Below are 20,774 nucleotides of genomic sequence, written 5' to 3'. Positions count from 1 at the left end.
TGCCTCTGGAGATTAGCAATGGATCTGGATGACCAGCCTGATGATGTGGAAACCCTACGCTATGCAAGGTAAGAATGTTTCCCAACCCCCAAAGCAGGATGAACATCACGGACCTAAAATCTCTGCTGAGACATGATTTATATCAGGAAGACAGAGTGCGTGCGCTCTCAACCACAACACCTGGCAAGAAGAAAGAATCAGGACAGATATCCAGGAAACCCCAGCATACCTGCAGGATGAAGCGCTGCTTATAAACATATTCTTGGTCCATGACAGGCCGCCGCGAATCAACGTACATGTTGAACTGAGAGACCCGGTTCTTCAATTCTCCGTACAGCTCAGCCACCTAAGAAAAACACATGGAGATATGAGGTCTCGAAGTGCTCCTGCCATTCAGAACAGTGAAAACACTGGAAAATAAGCACACTATTGGGAAAGCACTCATACATCTATGGGATCAAACACAGAATTCGTTAAGAGTCACCTTATCAAAGACTACTAAGATATAGAAAGGATGCTCAACGATAACCACTAACAGAAATATCAGGACAGGGGTGCCTGGGGGCTCAGTTAGTTAAGCGTCCAGCTCTTGAATCGGCTCAGGTCATGATCCCAGGGTCATGGGATCGAGCTCCGCATTGGGATCCTCACTGACAGCATGGGGCCTGCTTGGGATTCTCTCTCCCTGCGCCACCCCTCAAAATAAACAAATAAACATAAAAAAAGAAATACCAGGACATAAAACCATATATGCCTCATGATCCCAATCTATAAGTGTGCAAGCGTGCAAACACACACACACACACACACACACACACACACTGCAAACATGCACCCACAATGCCCTGTGGGCATAGGAAGAGCAGGTAACCAGAACCATCTCCTCTGCTTTAGTCCCTCACATGCCTCTGAACCCCCACCATGAACATGTATTGCTTTTGTAATTAAAAACAAGCTTAAGTGACCAATGGTTCAACAGTTGCTCTGAACAAAAAAAAATCACCCAGTTGCGATAAAAACCATCTCACACAGAACATCAAACTTCAATACACAGACACAAAGGAACACACAACAATAAATATCTGTAAATTGTTCATAAATTAATTTACCACAAAATTATCTTAATAAACTAAAAAAGTAAAAAAAACCACACAGATGTGAACATTAACTGGAGAAAACAACTAAGAAGAATTGGATAGAAAAACTTAAAAGCTGTGTTGTTCTGTGAGGATGTGCAAAAAGCCTACGACACGTAGGACCAAGCCCATCACCCCCATGGTAACCAATGCACTTCCATGCTCCTGAAACCTTTCTTTTTTTTTTAATGTTATTTATTTTGAGACAGAGACGGTGAGTGGGGGAGGGGCAGAGAAAGAGACAGGAAGAGAGAATCCCAAGTAGGCTTCCAGCTGTCAGCACAGAGGCAGACGTGGGGCTCAAACTCATGAAACTGAGAGCAAGAGTCGGACACTTAACTGACTGAGCCACCCAGGTGCCCCCTCCTGAAACCTTTCTTAAGGCCGTCATGACATATGACTTCTTTAGTTAAAAATCAGTTTAGCAGACGGCAGAGGAGCACGGAAGTTCTCTGCTTCTCTCATCCCTGAAATGCAGCTAGATCAGCACCAAACCATCTTGCACACCTAGAAAACTGATCTGAGGATTAACAAAACAATCTGCGTAACTTCAGCCACAGAACTCAGCAGGTACGCAGCATGGATTGGTGAACTGGGGGAGAGAGAAGCTTCTGAGGGTAGAGAACTGTTTTTGTGGAGAGAGGACAGAGATGGGGGGAGAGTACAGGAAAAGCACCCCCCTCAAAAGCAGCTGGAGAGAAAGAGAAGAGTGGAAACAGCCCCAAGAGACTGAACAAAAAAGAGAAAAAGGAAAAAGGAGAGGGTTTCACAACACCATTACACTCCATAAGCAGGGGAGTGCAGGGTCGGAAATTCTGCAGCTAGTGGTGCTCTGGTGGAAAGGATGAATCCCCTGGGAGCAGACAGCAAGGTCCAAGGGTCCTCGGGCCACATGGGGAGAGGCAGTTCCCCTGCTGGGAGGACACTTGGTTGAGGCTGTGTGGCCTCCCCACCGGGAAAGGTCCCAGTGGGCCCCAGAGAACAGCCACGTTTGCTGGTGTTGGAACAGGGACGTTTATGGTGAAGCCTGGCACCAGATGTGTGTTGCGGTTTGCCATAACCCCTGAATCACTGCTGCTACATGATTGCGCGAACTTTCTCTGGGCGGGCTAACACCCAGCCACAGTCTCCAGGCCTCTGCAGCAGCACGGTGGCCATCAGCATTCCCGGGAGCAAGCCAGCTCCCAGCCATTGCTCAGCGAGACACTCCCCCAGAGGGTCTGAGCAGGCCAAAGCAACAGGGCCCTTAGAACTCAGGGTTTTGGAGGGGCACCTGGGAGGCGCAGTCGGTTAAGCGTCCAACTTCAGCCAGGTCACGATCTCGCGGTCCGGGAGTTCGAGCCCCGCGTCAGGCTCTGGGCTGATGGCTTGGAGCCTGGAGCCTGTTTCAGATTCTGTGTCTCCCTCTCTCTCTGCCCCTCCCCTGTTCATGCTCTGTCTCTCTCTGTCCCAAAAATAAATAAAAATGTTGAAAAAAAAAATTAAAAAAAATAAAAAAATAAAAAAAAGAACTCAGGGTTTTGGAAACACAGGCACATCTGAGATAAAACTCGGGAGAGAGGTGCTGCCTGGCAGGCTGACAGCTTGGTCACCAACAGTGTCGAAGCCGGAGTAGACAGAAGCCAGAGACAAAGGAGGGGTACCTGATGATCAGTCAGTGAGAGCACAAGAGTTCTGATGCTACAGACTGGGAAGCTGGGTGACTCCGTTTTCACCCTTCCCGTACCTACACACACGCGCATGCACACCACACCAATCAACCCCAATAAGCTAAGCAACGCCACCTAGTGGAGAATGGAGCCACTACAGCAACCCTGTCCAGCTGCGTCAACCAAGTCCTAGAGGAACATCACAAGTCTCTTGGCCGGCTCTGTGTACAGACTATGAAGTGCTTCATAGTTTGACTTCTAGGAGAAACTGGATGTAATTTCATTCGGATTTCATTCTGTTTGCTGGTCTATCTACTCATTTTCTCTTTTTCTTTTGTTATTCTTGGATACAGAAAGAGAAAAATGTATTTTTATTTTCTGTTTTTATAATTTTTACTTTTTTACTATATTTTTAAATTTTCGTATTTTTTTATTCTACTTTACTTTCTTTATTTCATTTTATTCTATCTTATGACATACATTTTTTTAATTTTTAAACTTTTTCTTACTTTTTTTCTTTTTATTTTCTTTCCCTATTTTCTCTATTCTAGCAAGCTTCATTCAATAAGCAGACCAAAACATACCTAGGATCTAGCTTCTTTTATTTGGTTTTTTGTGCTATTTTTAATTTTTTACTTTTTACTTTTTTGTTTAATTTTTTTAATCTTTATTTATTTTTGAGAGAGAGACAGAGTGCGAGCGGGTAAGGAACAGAGAGAGGGAGACACAGAATCTGAAGCAGGCTCCAGGCTCTGAGCTGTCAGCATAGAGCCCGACGTGGGGCTCGAACCCATGAACCGCGAGATCATGACCTGAGCCAAAGTGGACACCCAACCGAATGAGCCACCCAGGCGCCCCTAATTTTTACTTTCTTCTTCTTCTTCCTCCAAAATGACGAAAAGAAGGAATTCACCCCAAAAGAAAGAACAGGAAGAAATGACAGCCAGGGGCTTAATCAACACAGATATAAACACGATGTCTGAACCAGAATTTAGAGTCACTATAATAAGAATACTAGGTGGAGTTGAAAAAACCATAAAATCCCTTTCTGTGGAGATAAAAGAAGTCAAATCTAGTCAGGATGAAATTAAAAATGAAATGAGATGCAATCTCAAAAGGCTGCCACAGCGTCAAGGATGGATGAAGCACAGCAGTGAATTAATGATACAGAAGACTAAATTATGGAGAATGATGAAGCAGAAAAAAGAGGGAAACTAAGGCAAAAGAGCATGATGTAAGAACTGGAGAACTCAGTAGCTCATTAAAAAGGAATAACATCCGAATCATAGTAGTCTCAGAAGATGAATAAAGAGAAAAAGGGGTAGAAGATTTATGTCAGCAAATCATAACCAAAAACTTTCCTAATCTGGGGAAAGACACAGACATCAAAATCCAGGAAGCACAGAGAACTCCCATTAGACTGACCATGAATAAGGCATATCATAGTCAAATTCACAAAATACTCAGGCAAAGAAAGAATTATGAAAGCAGCAAGGGAAAAAGAGTCCTTCACTTACAAGGGAAGACAGATCAGGTTCACAGCAGACCTATCCACAGAAACTCGGCAGGCCAGAAAGGAGTGGCAGAATATATTCAACGTGCTGAACTGGAAAAACATGCAGCCAAGAATTCTTTATCCAGCAAGGCTGTCATTCAAAAAGTTTCCCAGACAAAATTTAAAGGACTTTGTGACCACTAAACCAGCCCTGCAAGAAATTTTACAGGGGACTCTCTGAGGGGAGAAAAGACAAAGGAAAACAAAAAAGACCAAAAGCAACAAAGACTAGAAAGGACTAGAGAACATCACCAGAAACTCCCAACTCTACAGGCAACAAAATGGCAATAAATTCATATCTTTCGATACTCACTCTAAATGTCAGTGGACTAAATGCTCCAATCAAAAGACACATGGTAACAGAACAGATAAGAAAACAAGATCCATCTATATGCTGTTTACAAGAGCCCCATTTTAGACCTAAAGGCACATTCAGATTGAAACTAAGGGGATGGAGAACCATCTATCATGCTAATGGTTGCCCCAAAAAATGACAGAGTAGCCATACTTATATGACAATCTAGGTTGTAAAATAAAGACTGTAACAAGAGATGAACACAGGCATTATATCATAATTAAGGGGTCTATCCACTAAGAAGATCTAACAATTGTAAACATTTATGCCCCAATGTGGAAAGCCCTAAAAATATAAATCAATGAATCACACACATACAGAAACTCATTGACAATAATACCATAAGGGACTTCAACACCCCACCTACAGCAATGGACAGATCATCTAAGCATAAAATCAACAAAGAAACAATGGCTTTGAATGACACACTGGATGAGATGGACTTAACAGATATATTCAGAACATTTCATCCTAAAGCAGCAGAATACGCATTCTTCTCGAGTGCACATGGAACATTTTCCAGAACAGATCACCACTGGAACACAAATCAGCCCTCAACAAGTACAAAAAGGTCAAAATCATACCATGCATATTTTCAGATCACAACGCTATAAAACTCAAAATCAACCACAAGAAAAAATTTGTAAAGACAACAAATGCTCGGAGATTAAAGAACATCCTACTAAAGAATTAATGGGTTAACCAAGAAGTTAAAGAGGAAATTAAAAAATACATGGAAGCCAATGAAAATGATAACACCGCAGGCCAAAACCTCTGGGATGCAGCAAAGACAGTCATAAGAGGGAAGTATATAGCAATCCAGACCTTCCTAAAGAAGGAAGAAATGTCTCAGATACACAACCTAACCTTAAACCTTAAAGAGCTGGAAAAAGAACAGCAAATAAAACCCAAAACCAGCAGAAGACACGAAATAATAAAGATCAGAAAAGAAATTACTGCTATCGAAACATACCAAAAAAAAAAAAAAAACAAAACAGTAAACAGATCAATGAAACCAGGAGCTGGTTCTTTGAAAGAATTAACAAAATTTTATAAACCCCTAGCCAGTTTGGTCAAAAAGGAAAAGGACCCAAATACATAAAATCAAGAATGAAAGAGCAGAGATCACAACCAGCACAGCAGAAATACAAACAATAACAAGAGAATATTATGAGCAATTATACGCCAACAAAATGGGCAATCTGGAAGAAATGGACAAATTCCTAGAAACATATACACTACCAAAACTGAAACAGGAAGAAATAGAAAATTTGAACAGACCGATAACCAGTAAAGAAATCTAATTAGTAATCAAAAATCTCCCAAAAAACAAGAGTCCAGGGACAGATGGCTTTCCAGGGGAATTCTATCAAAAGTTTAAAGAAGAGTTAACACCTATTCTCTTGAAGCTGTTCCAAAAAATAGAAATGGAAGGAAAACTTCCAAACCCTTTCTATGAAGCCAGCATTACCTTGATTCCAAAACCAGAGACCCCACTAAAAAGGAGAACTACAGACCAATTTCCCTGATGAACACAGATGCAAAAATCCTCAACAAGATACTAGTCAACCAGATTCAACAATACCTTAAAAGAATTATTAGCCATGACCAAGTGGGATTTACACCTGGGATGCAGGGCTGGTTCAATACCCGCAAAACAACCAATGTGATACATCACATCAATAAAATAAAGGACAAGAACCACATGATCCTCTCAAGAGATGAAGAGAAAGCATTTCACAAAACACAGCATCCTTTCTTGATAAAAACCCTCAAGAAAGTGGGGATAGAAGGATCAAACCTCAAATCATAAAAGCCATATACAAAAGACCCACCGCGAATGTCACCCTCAATGGGGAAAAACTGAAAGCTTTCCCCCTAAGGTCAGGAACATGGCAGGGATGTCCACTCTCACCACTGTCATTCAACATAGCATTGAAAGTCCTAGCCTTAGCCATCAGACAATACAAAGAAATAAAAGGCATCCCAATCAGCAAGGAGAAAATTAAACTTTCCCTCTTTGCAGACGACATGATACTCTATATGGAAAACCCAAAGATTTCACAAAAAAACTGCTAGAACTGATCCATGAATTCATCAAAGTCACAGGATATAAAATCAATGCACAGGGGCACCTGGGTGGCTCAGTCAGTCGAGAGTCCGACTTCGGCTCAGGTCATGATCTCGTGGTTCGTGAGTTCGAGCCCCGCGTTGGGCTCTGTGCTGGCAACTCAGAGCCTGGAGTGTGCTTCGGATTCTGTGTCCCCTCTCTCTCCGCCCACCCCTACTTGTGCTCTCTCTCTTTCAAAAATGAATAAACATAAAAAGAAATTTTTTAAATCAACGCACAGAAATCAGCTGCATTTCTATACACCAATAATGAGGCAGCAGAAAGAAATCAAGGAATGGATCCCATTTACAACTGCACCAAAACCCATAAAATACCTAAGAATAAACCTAACCAAAGAAGTGAAAAATCTATACACTGAAAACTACAAAAAGCTTATGAAATAAACTAAAGAAGACACAAAAAAGTGGAAAAATATTCATGCTCATAGATTGGAAAAAAACAATATTGTTAAAATGTCAATACCACCCAAAGCAATCTATGTATTCAATGCAATTTCTACCAAAATAACACCAGCATTCTTCACAGAGCTAGAGCAAACAATCCTAAAATTTGTATGGAACAAGACAAGACCCCAAACAGCCAAAGCAATCCTGAAAAAGAAAACCAAAGCTGGAGGCATCACAATTTTGGACTTCAAACTATACTACAAAGCTGTAATCATCAAGACAGTATGGTACTGGCACAAAAACAGACACACAGATCAATGGAACGGAATACAGAACCCACAAATGGACCCACAAACATATAGCCAACTAATCTTTGACAAAGCAGGAAAAGAATATCCAATAGAAAAAAGACCGTCTCTTCAGCAAATGGTGTTGGGAAAACTGGACAGCAACATGCAGAAAAATGAAGCTGGACCACTTTCTAACACCATACACAAAAATAAACTCAAAATGAATGAAAGACTAAACCTAAGATAGGAAGCCATTAAAGTCCTTGAAGAGAAAGCAGGCAAAAATCTCTTTGACCGAGGCTGCATCAACTTCTTACTCAACACGTCTCCGGAGGCAAGGGAAACAAAAGCAAAAATGAACTACTGGGACCTCACCAAGATAAAAAGCTTTTGCATGGCAAAGGAAACAATCAGCAAAATTAAAAGGCAACCAACAGAATGGGAGAAGATATTTGCAAGTGACATATCAGATAAAGGGTTAGTATCCAAAATCTATAAAGAACTTATCAAACTCAACACCCAAAAAACAAATAATCCAGGGAAGAAATGGGCAAAAGACATGAATAGGCACTTTTCCAAAGAAGACATCCAGAAGGCTAACAGACACACGAAAACATGCTTGGAGCACCTGGGTGGCTCAGTTGGTTAAAGTGCCAGACTTCAGCTCAGGTCATGATCTCATGGTTCATGAGTTTGAGCCACACACTGGGCTCTGTGCTGACAGCTCAGAGCCTGGAGCCTGCTTCAATTCTGTGTCTCCCTCTCTCTGCACCCCCCCCCCCCCCGCTTATCCTTCCCTCCCCCCTCTCTCTCTCTCTCTCAAAAATAAACATTAAAAAAAATGCTCAATATCACTCATCATCACAGAAGTACAAATCAAAACCACAATGAGAGGGGCACTTGGGTGGCTCAGTCCGTTAAGCATCTGACTTCAGCTCAGGTCATGATCTTATGGTTTGTGAGTTTGAGCCCCGCATCAGGCTCTGTGCTGACAGCTCAGAGCCACGAGACTGCTGTGTCTCCTTCTCTCTCTGCCCCTTCCCCTGCTTGCACTCCATCTCTATCTTTCAAAAATAAACATTAAAAGATAATAATAAAAATCAAAACCACAATGAGATACCACCTCACACCAATCAGAATGGCTAACACTAACAACTCAGACAACAGATGTTGGTGAGGATGCAGAGAAAGAGGATCTCTTCTGCATTGTTGGTGGGAATGCAAACTGGTGCAGCCACTCTGGAAAACAGTATGGAGGTTCCTCAAAAAATTAAAAATAGAACACCCTACGACCCAGCAACTGCACTACTAGGTATTTACCCAAGCTCTACAGAAATACAGATTTGAAGGAGCACATGCACCCCAATGTTTATAGCAGCCCTATCAACAACAGCCAAAGTATGGAAAGCGTCCAAGTGTCCATCAGCGGATGAATGGATAAAGAAGTGGCAAATATACACTATGGAGCATTACTTGGCAATCAAAAAGAATGAAATCTTGCCATTTGCAACTACGTGGATGGAACTGAAGGGTATGATGCTAAGCAAAATTAGAGAAAGACAAATATCATAGGACTTCACTCTTGTGTGGAATTTAAGATACAAAACAGATGAACATAAGGGAAGGGAAGTAAAAATAGTATAAAATCAGGGAGAGGGACAAGACATAAGAGACTTAAATACAGAGAACATCCAGAGGGTTGCTGGAGGGGTCACGGGTGGGGGGATGGGCTAAATGGGCAAGGGGAATTAAGGAGGACACTTGTTGGGATGAGCACTGCGTGTTATACATAGGGGATGAATCAACGGAATCTACTCCTGAAAACATTATTGCACTATAAGCTAATTTAGATAGATGATCAGTTTAAAAGTGTACAAGTCACTTTCTCTGACCACAATGCAATAAAATCTGAAATGAACAAAACAAGGGATCTAAAAATATCTCTATCAGGAAATTCAAATATTCTTCTTAAAAACACTTGCATCAAGGAGAAAACTGACACTAAAAGAGGTTACAGGAAGGAATAACAACAATCCCTCCTTATCATAAATCAACAGAATGTGGCCCAAGCTGTGTACACAAGAAAATACACAGCTTTAAAGGCTTTCAATTAGAAAAACTTGGAAATGTTAATGGATTCAATACCCATCTCAGGAAGATTAAAATAGTAAACCAAGAGACAAAGAACTAAATTAATAGAAACAAGCAGGGCACCTGGATGGCTCAGTTGGTTGAACATCCAGCTCTTGATGTCAGTTCAGGTCATGATCTCATGGTTTGTGGATCGAGCCCTGCGTCCGGCTCTGCGCCGACAGTGCAGGGCCTGCTCGGGATTCTCTCTCCCCTCAATCTCTGCCCCTCCCCTGCTTGCACTCTCTCTCTCAAAATAAATAAACATTAAAAAGAAAAAAAAACAGAAAAAAGCAAACATCGATCCATTAAAATCCTCTACCTCTCCTTCCCCAAAAACGCCTAACGCAGTAAAACTGACAAACCAAACCAAGAGTTAAGTTCCTTGAAAATAAAACAGGTTAAGCATGTTGCAAACTGCAGTGAAGAGTGAACACGGCAGGCCTGGGTTGCCCACACCTTGCACATTTCAAAGACAGACTAGGTTCCTGGGACACAGCCTTTAAAGCCCTTGGAACTTCCTGCCTCACAGGAGTGTCTTGTCCGCCTGAGGCCCTGGGCCTGACAAATCGTTTGCGGTAGCAACAGGATTTATGGCGGAACACCTGCCACGCAGTACCAGCGGGACCTCTGCGGGGCCGACCGCTAAGCAACCAGGGCCAGCTCTGCGGGCGCCCCGTGCCTACATACCTCCCTCAGGTAAAACCCTGGACACCAAGGCCCACGGGAGCCTCTCCGGTCGGCAGTGCTTCCCGCCTGCCGTCACACACGACTGCCAGGAGAGCTGCCCTGCCCGCCCCCCCCACCAAGCCCACGCGGAGGAAACAGCTGAAGCCCTGTACCTGCCATCTCTGGGCTTCTCCCCCTGTGCCTGTTACCTTTGCTCGTTTTAACGTGTATCCTTTAGCTAGAAGAAACCAGAACCGGGAGAGAGGGAAGATGGTGGCGTAGGAGGCCGCTGGGCTCACCGCAGGTCCTGCTGATCACTTAGATTCCACCTACACCTGCCTAAATAACCCAGAAAACCGCCAGAGGATTAGCAGAACGGAGTCTCCGGAGCCAAGCGCAGACCAGAGGCCCACGGAAGAGGGTAGGAAGGGCAGAGAGGTGGTGCGCGCTCCACGGACTGGGGGGAGGGAGCCGGGGTGGAGGGGTAGCCTGCCGGCCAAACAAAGCCCCCGAGTCTGGCTGGCAAAAGCAGAGGGGCCGGACGGAGTGTGTTCCGACAGTAAGCACCACTTAGCGTCTGGGAGGTCATAAGTTAACAGCTCTGCTCAGAAAGCGGGAAGGCTGGAGGACAAAGGGAGGGAGAGTTGCTGAGCCCCGGGACGACAGAGCTCAGCTTGGTGGGGAACAAAGGCTCTCGCCAGCGCCATCTCCCTCGACCATCCCCCAGCCAAAATCCCAAAGGGAACCGGTTCCTGCCAGGGAACTTGCTCGCTCCACGCAAACACCCAACGCTGTGCTTCTGCGGAGCCAAACCTCCGGCAGCGGATCTGACTCCCTCCCGCTGCCACAGGGCCCCTCCTGAAGTGGATCACCGAAGGAGAAGCGAGCTAAGCCTGCCCCTCCTGCCCCCGTGCACCTTGCCTACCCACCCCAGCTAATACGCCAGATCCCCAGCATACAAGCCTGGTAGTGTGCAAGTAGCCCAGACGGGCCACGCCACCCCACAGTGAATCCCACCCCTAGGAGAGGGGAAGAGAAGGCACACACCAGTCTGACTGTGGCCCCAGCGGTGGGCTGGGGGCAGACATCAGGTCGGACTGCGGCCCCGCCCACCAACTCCAGTTATACACCAGAGCACAGGGGAAGTGCCCTGCAGGCCCTCACCACACCAGGGACTATCCAAAATGACCAAGCGGAAGAATTCCCCTCAGAAGAATCTCCAGGAAATAACAACAGCTAATGAGCTGATCAAAAAGGATTTAAATAATATAACAGAAAGTGAATTTAGAATAATAGTCATAAAATTAATCGCTGGGCTGGAAAACAGCATACAGGACAGCAGAGAATCTCTTGCTACAGAGATCAAGGGACTAAGGAACAGTCACGAGGAGCTGAAAAGTGCTTTAAACGAAATGCAAAACAAAATGGAAACGACGACAGCTCGGATTGAAGAGGCAAAGGAGAGAATAGGTGAACTAGAAGATAAAGTTATGGAAAAAGAGGAAGCTGAGAGAAAGAGAGATAAAAAAAAAATCCAGGAGTATGAGGGGAAAATTAGAGAACTAAGTGATACACTAAAAAGAAATAATATACGCATAATTGGTATCCCAGAGGAGGAAGAGAGAGGGAAAGGTGCTGAAGGGGTACTTGAAGAAATTATAGCTGAGAACTTCCCTGAACTGGGGAAGGAGAAAGGCACTGAAATCCAAGAGGCACAGAGAACTCCCTTCAGACGTAACTTGAATCGATCTTCTGCACGACATATCATAGTGAAACTGGCAAAATACAAGGATAAAGAGAAATTTCTGAAAGCAGCAAGGGATAAACGTGCCCTCACATATAAAGGGAGACCTATAAGACTCGTGACTGATCTCTCTTTTGAAACTTGGCAGGCCAGAAAGAATTGGCACGAGATCTTCAGTTGCTAAACAGAAAAAATATGCAGCCGAGAATCCTTTATCCAGCAAGTCTGTCATTTAGAATAGAAGGAGAGATAAAGGTCTTCCCAAACAAACAAAAACTGAAGGAATTTGTCACCACTAAACCAGCCCTACAAGAGATCCTAAGGGGGACCCTGTGAGACAAAGTACCAGAGACATCACTACAAGCATAAAACATACAGACATCACAATGACTCTAAACCCGTATCTTTCTATAATAACACTGAATGTAAATGGATTAAATGCGCCAACCAAAAGACACAGGGTGTCAGAATGGATAAAAAAACAAGACCCATCTATTTGCTGTCTACAAGAGACTCATTTTAGACCTGAGGACACCTTTAGATTGAGAGTGAGGGGACGGAGAACTATTTATCATGCTACTGGAAGCCAAAAGAAAGCTGGAGTAGCCATACTTATATCAGAGAAACTAGACTTTAAATTAAAGGCTGTAACAAGAGATGAAGAAGGGCATTATATAATAATTACAGGGTCTATCCATCAGGAAGAGCTAACAATTATAAACGTCTATGCGCCAAATACCGGAGCCCCCAAATACATAAAACAATTACTCATAAACATAAGCAACCTTATTGATAAGAATGTGGTAATTGCAGGGGACTTTAACACCCCACTTATAGAAATGGATAGATCATCTAGACACACGGTCAATAAAGAAACAAGGGTCCTGAATGAGACATTGGATCAGATGGACTTGACAGATATATTTAGAACTCTGCATCCCAAAGCAACAGAATATACTTTCTTCTCGAGTGCACACGGAACGTTCTCCAAGATAGATCATATACTGGGTCACAAAACAGCCCTTCATAAGTTTACAAGAATTGAAATTATACCATGCATACTTTCAGACCACAATGCTATGAAGCTTGAAGTCAACCACAGGAAAAAGTCTGGAAAACCTCCAAAAGCATGGAGGTTAAACAACACCCTACTAACGAATGAGTGGGTCAACCAGGCAATTAGAGAAGAAATTAAAAAATATATGGAAACAAACGAAAATGAAAATACAACAATCCAAACGCTTTGGGACGCAGCGAAGGCAGTCCTGAGAGGAAAATACATTGCAATCCAGGCCTATCTCAAGAAACAAGAAAAATCCCAAATACAAAATCTAACAGCACACCTAAAGGAAATAGAAGCAGAACAGCAAAGGCAGCCTAAACCCAGCAGAAGAAGAGAAATAATAAAGATCAGAGCAGAAATAAACAATATAGAATCTAAAAAAACTGTAGAGCAGATCAACGAAACCAAGAGTTGGTTTTTTGAAAAAATAAACAAAATTGACAAACCTCTAGCCAGGCTTCTCAAAAAGAAAAGGGAGATGACCCAAATAGATAAAATCATGAATGAAAATGGAATTATGACAACCAATCCCTCAGAGATACAAACAATTATCAGGGAATACTATGAAAAATTATATGCCAACAAATTGGACAACCTGGAAGAAATGGACAAATTCCTAAACACCCACACTCTTCCAAAACTCAATCAGGAGGAAATAGAAAGCTTGAACAGACGCATAACCAGCGAAGAAATTGAATCGGTTATCAAAAATCTCCCAACAAATAAGAGTCCAGGACCAGATGGCTTCCCAGGGGAGTTCTACCAGACGTTTACAGCAGAGATAATACCTATCCTTCTCAAGCTATTCCAAGAAATAGAAAGGGAAGGAAAACTTCCAGACTCATTCTATGAAGCCAGTATTACTTTGATTCTTAAACCAGACAGAGACCCAGTAAAAAAAGAGAACTACAGGCCAATATCCCTGATGAATATGGATGCAAAAATTCTCAATAAGATACTAGCAAATCGAATTCAACGGCATATAAAAAGAATTATTCACCATGATCAAGTGGGATTCATTCCTGGGATGCAGGGCTGGTTCAACATTCGCAAATCAACGTGATACATCACATTAACAAAAAAAAAGAGAAGAACCATATGATCCTGTCAATCAATGCAGAAAAGGCCTTTGACAAAATCCAGCACCCTTTCTTAATAAAAACCCTTGAGAAAGTCGGGATAGAAGGAACATACTTAAAGATCATAAAAGCCATTTATGAAAAGCCCACAGCTAACATCATCCTCAACGGGGAAAAACTGAGAGCTTTTTCCCTGAGGTCAGGAACACGACAGGGATCCCCACTCTCACCGCTGTTGTTTAACATAGTGCTGGAAGTTCTAGCATCAGCAATCAGACAACAAAAGGAAATCAAAGGCATCAAAATTGGCAAAGATGAAGTCAAGCTTTCGCTTTTCGCAGGTGACATGATATTATACATGGAAAATCCGATAGACTCCACCAAAAGTCTGCTAGAACTGATACATGAATTCAGCAAAGTTGCAGGATACAAAATCCATGTACAGAAATCAGTTGCATTCTTATACACTAACAATGAAGCAACAGAAAGACAAATAAAGAAACTGATCCCATTCACAATTGCACCAAGAAGCATAAAATACCTAGGAATAATCTAACTAAAGATGTAAAAGATCTGTATGCTGAAAACTATAGAAAGCTTATGAAGGTAACTGAAGAAGATTTAAAGAAATGGAAAGACATTCCCTGCTCATGGATTGGAAGAATAAATATTGTCAAAATGTCAATACTACCCAAAGCTATCTACACATTCAATGCAATCCCAATCAAAATTGCATCAGCATTCTTCTCGAAACTAGAACAAGCAATCCTAAAATTCATATGGAACCACAAAAGGCTCCGAATAGCCAAAGTAATTTTGAAGAAGACGACCAAAGCAGGAGGCATCACAATCCCAGACTTTAGCCTCTACTACAAAGCTGTAATCATCAAGACAGCATGGTATTGGCAGAAAAACAGACACACAGACCAATGGAATAGAATAGAAACCCCAGAACTAGACCCACAAACGTATGGCCAACTCATCTTTGACAAAGCAGGAAAGAACATCCAATGGAAAAAAGACAGTCTCTTTAACAAATGGTGCTGGGAGAACTGGACAGCAACATGCAGAAGGTTGAAACTAGACCACTTTCTCACACCATTCACAAAAATAAACTCAAAATGGATAAAGGACCTGAATGTGAGACAGGAAACCATCAAAACCTTAGAGGAGAAAGCAGGAAAAGACCTCTCTGACCTCAGCCGTAGCAATCTCTTACTCGACACATCCCCAAAGGCAAGGGAATTAAAAGCAAAAGTGAATTACTGGGACCTTATGAAGATTAAAAGCTTCTGCACAGCAAAGGAAACAACCCACAAAACTAAAAGGCAACCAACGGAATGGGAAAAGATATTTGCAAATGACATATCGGACAAAGGGCTAGTATCCAAAATCTATAAAGAGCTCACCAAACTCCACACCCGAAAAACAAATAACCCAGTGAAGAAATGGGCAGAAAACATGAATAGACACTTCTCTAAAGAAGACATCCGGACGGCCAACAGGCACATGAAAAGATGTTCAACGTCGCTCCTTATCAGGGAAATACAAATCAAAACCACACTCAGATATCACCTCACGCCAGTCAGAGTGGCCAAAATGAACAAATCAGGAGACTATAGATGCTGGACAGGATGTGGAGAAACGGGAACCCTCTTGCACTGTTGGTGGGAATGCAAATTGGTGCAGCCACTCTGGAAAGCAGTGTGGAGGTTCCTCAGAAAATTAAAAATAGACCTACCCTATGACCCAGCAATAGCACTGCTAGGAATTTATCCAAGGGATACAGGAGTACTGATGCATAGGGGCACTTGTACCCCAATGTTTATAGCAGCACTCTCAATAATAGCCAAATTATGGAAAGAGCCTAAATGTCCATCAACTGATGAATGGATAAAGAAACTGTGGTTTATATACACAATGGAGTACTACGTGGCGATGAGAAAAAATGAAATATGGCCTTTTGTAGCAACGTGGATGGAACTGGAGAGTGTGATGCTAAGTGAAATAAGCCATACAGGGAAAGACAGATACCATATGGTTTCACTCTTATGTGGATCTTGAGAAACTTAACAGAAACCCATGGGGGAGGGGAAGGGGAAAAAAAAAAAAAAAGAGGTTAGAGTGGGAGAGAGCCAAAGCACAAGAGACTGTTAAAAACTGAGAAGAAACTGAGGGTTGATGGGGGGTGGGAGGGAGGGGAGGGTGGGTGATGGGTATTGAGGAGGGCACCTTTTGGGAAGAGCACTGGGTGTTGTATGGAAACCAATTTGACAATAAATTTCATATATTTAAAAAAAAAAAAAAGAAAAACCAGAACCATGAGTGTAACGGCTTTTCTGAGATCTGTGTCTTTCTGGTGAATCGCTTAGCTCGAGGGTGGTCTTGGGGACCCCCCCTGAACACACAAATCTAATCAAGAATCAGAGAGAGCACAAGTACACGATATTCAGAATGAGAAAATGAGGCTGTTATTTTAGAAATTATAAGAATACTATATTGAATATATATAATTAAATACACGTAACATACACCATCCATACAAATTACGTAGGTATTACAGTTATACACAGACATAAATATTTATGAGTTATGTAAAAATCGTATCATAAATAAATAGCACGTATACAAATTCCGCTAAAGCTGGAGCTCTCGCTTACCACCCTGTGTACTGTGGGTACTTAATACACATGTGATAAATCTTTACACTCAAAGAATTTACAACTTACCTCTCTAATTCTCTTGATTTGAATGTAATTTAACCGTCCCCAGTCAAGTTCATCCTTTAAATAAAGGCATAACACTCAATATCAATTGACAAATTAGAGTTCGTTTGGCTACCGTAACACATAGATGTCATACAAAAACATAAATCAAAAAGAATACGTACACCAACAAGACAAAGAGCATAGCTGACTCTTTTTTTTTTGTTTTTGTTTTTTTTTTCAATATATGAAATTTATTGTCAAACTGGTTTCCATACAACACCCAGTGCTCATCCCAAAAGGTGCCCTCCTCAATACCCATCACCCACCCTCCCCTCCCTCCCACCCCCCATCAACCCTCAGTTTGTTCTCAGTTTCCAAGAGTCTCTTATGCTTTGGCTCTCTCCCACTCTAACCTCTTTTTTTTTTTTTCTTTTTCCTTCCCCTCCTCCATGGGTTTCTGTTAAGTTTCTCAGGATCCACATATGAGTGAAAACATATGGTATCTGTCTTTCTCTGCCTGACTTATTTCACTTAGCATAACACTCTCCAGTTCCATCCACGTTGCTACAAAAGGCCGTATTTCATTCTTTCTCATCGCCACGTAGTACTCCATTGTGTATATAAACCACAATTTCTTTATCCATTCATCAGTTGATGGACATTTAGGCTCTTTCCATAATTTAGCTATTGTTGAGAGTGCTGCTATAAACATTGGGGTACAAGTGCCCCTATGCATCAGTACTCCTGTATCTCTTGGGCATAGCTGACTCTTTAAAAGGCAGCTTTAACGGTAACTTGTGCAGCTGTTGTAGGGACACCTGTAGGCAAGGCAAATTTAAACACACAAATCTATCCAGTCTTTTGAACCTAATCAGTTTAGAAGGAGAACAAAACCTGACCAAAAAAAAAAAAAAAGAATTGAGTTCTTTAAAGCCTATTATCTAAACTAAAACTCAGGAAACAACAGCAAAAGGAAGGTTTCGGGGTTCTTAGTTGTGTTTTTGCTTTGTTTTGTTTTTACGTATCATTTATTGTCAAGTTGGCTAACATACAGTGTATACAGTGTGCTCTTGGCTTAGGGAGTAGATTCCCGTGGTTCATCGCTTACATAGAACACCCAGTGCTCATCCCAACAAGTGCCTTCCTCAATGCCCATCTCCCATTTTCCCCACCATCCCACCCCCCCCATCAACCCTCAGTGTGTTTTCTGTATTTAAGAGTCTCTTTATGGTTTGTCTCCCTGTTTTCAAACTGTTTCTTCCCTTCCCTTCCCCATGGTCTTCTGTTAAGTTTCTCAAGTTCCACATATGAGTGAAGTCATCTGGTATGCTTTTCTCTAACTGACTTACATCACTTAGCATAATACCCTCTAGCTCCATCCATGTTGTTGCAAATGGCAGGATTCATAGGGGCACATGCACCCCCATGTTTATAGCAGCCCTATCAACAGCAGCCAAAGTATGGAAAGGGCCCAAATGTCCATCCACTGATGAATGGACAGAGATGTGGTTTACATATACAATGGAATACTACTCAGCAACGAGGAAGAATGAAATCTTGCCATCTGCACGGTTCTTCGCTGGGAACGGCGCCTCCAGGCACATCCCTGTGGGCACGAAGCACTCGAAGCTGACGCGGCTCCAGACCCAACAGAAGGATCCCCAGGACTCGGGAAGTGGAAGGCCAGCTCCGCCGTGGGCCCCGGGAGCCACCTCCACAAGTGACCACTACCCCGAAGACAGGCTCCGAAGCCCTTCGCCAAAGGACCGCCTACTCCCTGTTCCAGCCTGCCGCCCCCTGAGGACAGGCCGCAGCGACCTCAGCTCAGGCCTGGTGCTCTCCTGTGTCACCTGCGGTGATCAGGCCAAGCGAGAGAAGCCCAGGGGAGTCTCCCTGGATCCTTACACCCAACTATGAACAGAAGAAACAGCTGACCAACCTTTGGGTGCCGAAGTTCTCCTCTCTGTCTGCAAGCCTGCCAAGTCTAAAAACAAATGACCCAGTTTCAAAACACCTTATTAGCTAATTAAAAATTTTTAGAGTCTAATTCCAACACATTTTAACCAGAGAAAACTTACAAATTTTTTCCCAACAACTTCATAACACGTGCCCCCCCCCACCCCCCACCCCCGCATCTACTTCTTCCAACACGGTTCGTTCAACGTTGGATGCCAACAAGCCTCACAGTGCTTCCGGCAGAGAAAGGGCTGTGGTCCGAACGCACGCTAAGGCCCTGCGGCGGCAGGCCCCCTCGCCCGATCGGAAAACACTTACTCTAAATGCCTCAACCAGTGCAATGCAGTCGCTCTTGCTGTTGCCGGAGAAATTCACTTTGTTCCTACAGAGAACAAACAGTGTCATCCGATGCCCTTAAAAAGTGGCTTTTAAAAATAGGAATGCCAGGGGCGCCTGGGTGGATCAGTCTGCTCAGCATCCAACTCTTGATTTCAGCTCAGGTCATAATCTCACCGTATGTGGGACTGAGCCCGTCAGGCTCTGCACGGACATTGCGGAGTCTGCTTGGGATTTTCTCTCTCCTCTCTCTCTCTCTCTCTCTCTCTCTCTCTCTCTCTCTCTCAAGATAAATACTTAAGAAAACTATATATATACATATATGCGCACACACATACCCACGAACGCTAAATACCTGTATCCATCAAGATGCTGCCTAAAAGGCATTGCAAAAAAGTTCTTCAAGGAAAGCGCTGCGGCTAAAGAGAAAAACAAAGACGAGGTGAGGCTGGTAGAGCGGCAGTCCACAGCCCTCCCAAGACCTCCCTGCGCCCACACTTACCTATAATAAGACACTCATCGAGACATCCAAATACGTGTCCAAGGACTATGAGTTTACCGAGCTGCTGATTAACAGGAAGCTGGGCCAAAACTCTTCCTAAGAAGGTCAGTTCACCATCGTGGGGGTTCTCATCCTCTCTCTGCCCACTCACTGCAAGTGCTCCAACCTTTACAAAATAAATTAGTGCTGTTAGCAAGCACAGACTTCTTCAGGTTCTTTTTTCCCAAGAGGCAGGCAGTTTAAACAGGAAATGAAGACCACATCTTGGTAAGACTCTGAAAGACATCTAAGTTGACTTATGAAAAATTGATGCTCCCAAAAAAAAGTCTTTTTAATTTGCTTTCTGGAATTTAGAACACATTTTCTTATTTTTTAAAAAGAGCGGCACTGGGAGGTAATGCTCGAGATACTCCCGCCAAAGTCCACTTATGATTCAACAAGTATAGCGCGCACGACATTAAACCGCAGACCTGACTACCACGTCACACACGACATGACGTATTCAACCGTCTGTGGGAGAAAACAAAGGTATCTAAGTGTTTCAAAGCAGAGGTGAAACACCAGAGCGTCCCCAACTTCAAGGGCCAGAAGACCATCCGCAGCCCCAAGAAGCGGCGCACGGGCCAAGGCCCGGGCCACGGGCAGCAAGAGCACGGCGGGTTGGGGGTCAGGAGCCCAAGAATCCAAGGGGGCAGAGCAGTTTCCGGCAAGGGAAGGAGCCGCCTAGAACTTCGTGCAGATAGGACTTCGTGCAGATTCGGCCACGGAGCTGGTGGACACCAGCAGGCAGGCACGGTCAGGCGGGGACGCCCCGAAACCCTGCGCGTCAGCCCACGACAGCGCCCTTTAGACGCTCGTCCCGCACGGCCTGTGAGGAAGAAATACTCACACCCCACTTGGCATTGGCATTCGTTACTTTCACATCTGCAGAAACCCCTCAGCATCACCACACGCTGCGTCTTCTCCCCTCGTGGCAGCAAAGGCCAGCAGACGGCATGGGGGCTGGGAGGGGCCCGGGGAGGGGAACCCGGCAAAGGCAAGAGCCTCGGCGAGATCACCCACAAAACTGGGGCGAACAACAGGTA

The 20,774-nt window shown here is 43.5% G+C and overlaps 1 protein-coding gene across 1 annotated transcript in view; it reads right to left on the bottom strand.

Moving 5' to 3' along the window:
• Positions 1 to 20,774, bottom strand: part of TDRD9 (tudor domain containing 9) — a 119,593-nt gene that overhangs the window by 37,368 nt on the left and 61,451 nt on the right. Inside the window, exons 16-21 of the mRNA XM_030320112.1 lie at positions 19,690 to 19,855; positions 19,543 to 19,606; positions 19,170 to 19,233; positions 18,835 to 18,879; positions 16,917 to 16,970; positions 230 to 346 (exon numbers count right to left, since the gene is read on the bottom strand). Coding sequence (XP_030175972.1) covers positions 230 to 346; positions 16,917 to 16,970; positions 18,835 to 18,879; positions 19,170 to 19,233; positions 19,543 to 19,606; positions 19,690 to 19,855 — 510 coding nt within the window. The remainder of the gene's footprint in view (positions 1 to 229; positions 347 to 16,916; positions 16,971 to 18,834; positions 18,880 to 19,169; positions 19,234 to 19,542; positions 19,607 to 19,689; positions 19,856 to 20,774) is intronic.

The sequence above is a fragment of the Lynx canadensis genome, chromosome B3, assembly GCF_007474595.2.
Source record: "Lynx canadensis isolate LIC74 chromosome B3, mLynCan4.pri.v2, whole genome shotgun sequence".
Taxonomy (NCBI): Eukaryota; Metazoa; Chordata; class Mammalia; order Carnivora; family Felidae; genus Lynx; species Lynx canadensis.
Note: the sequence above shows the minus strand (reverse complement) of the source record. Positions and strands in the feature narration are given on the sequence as shown.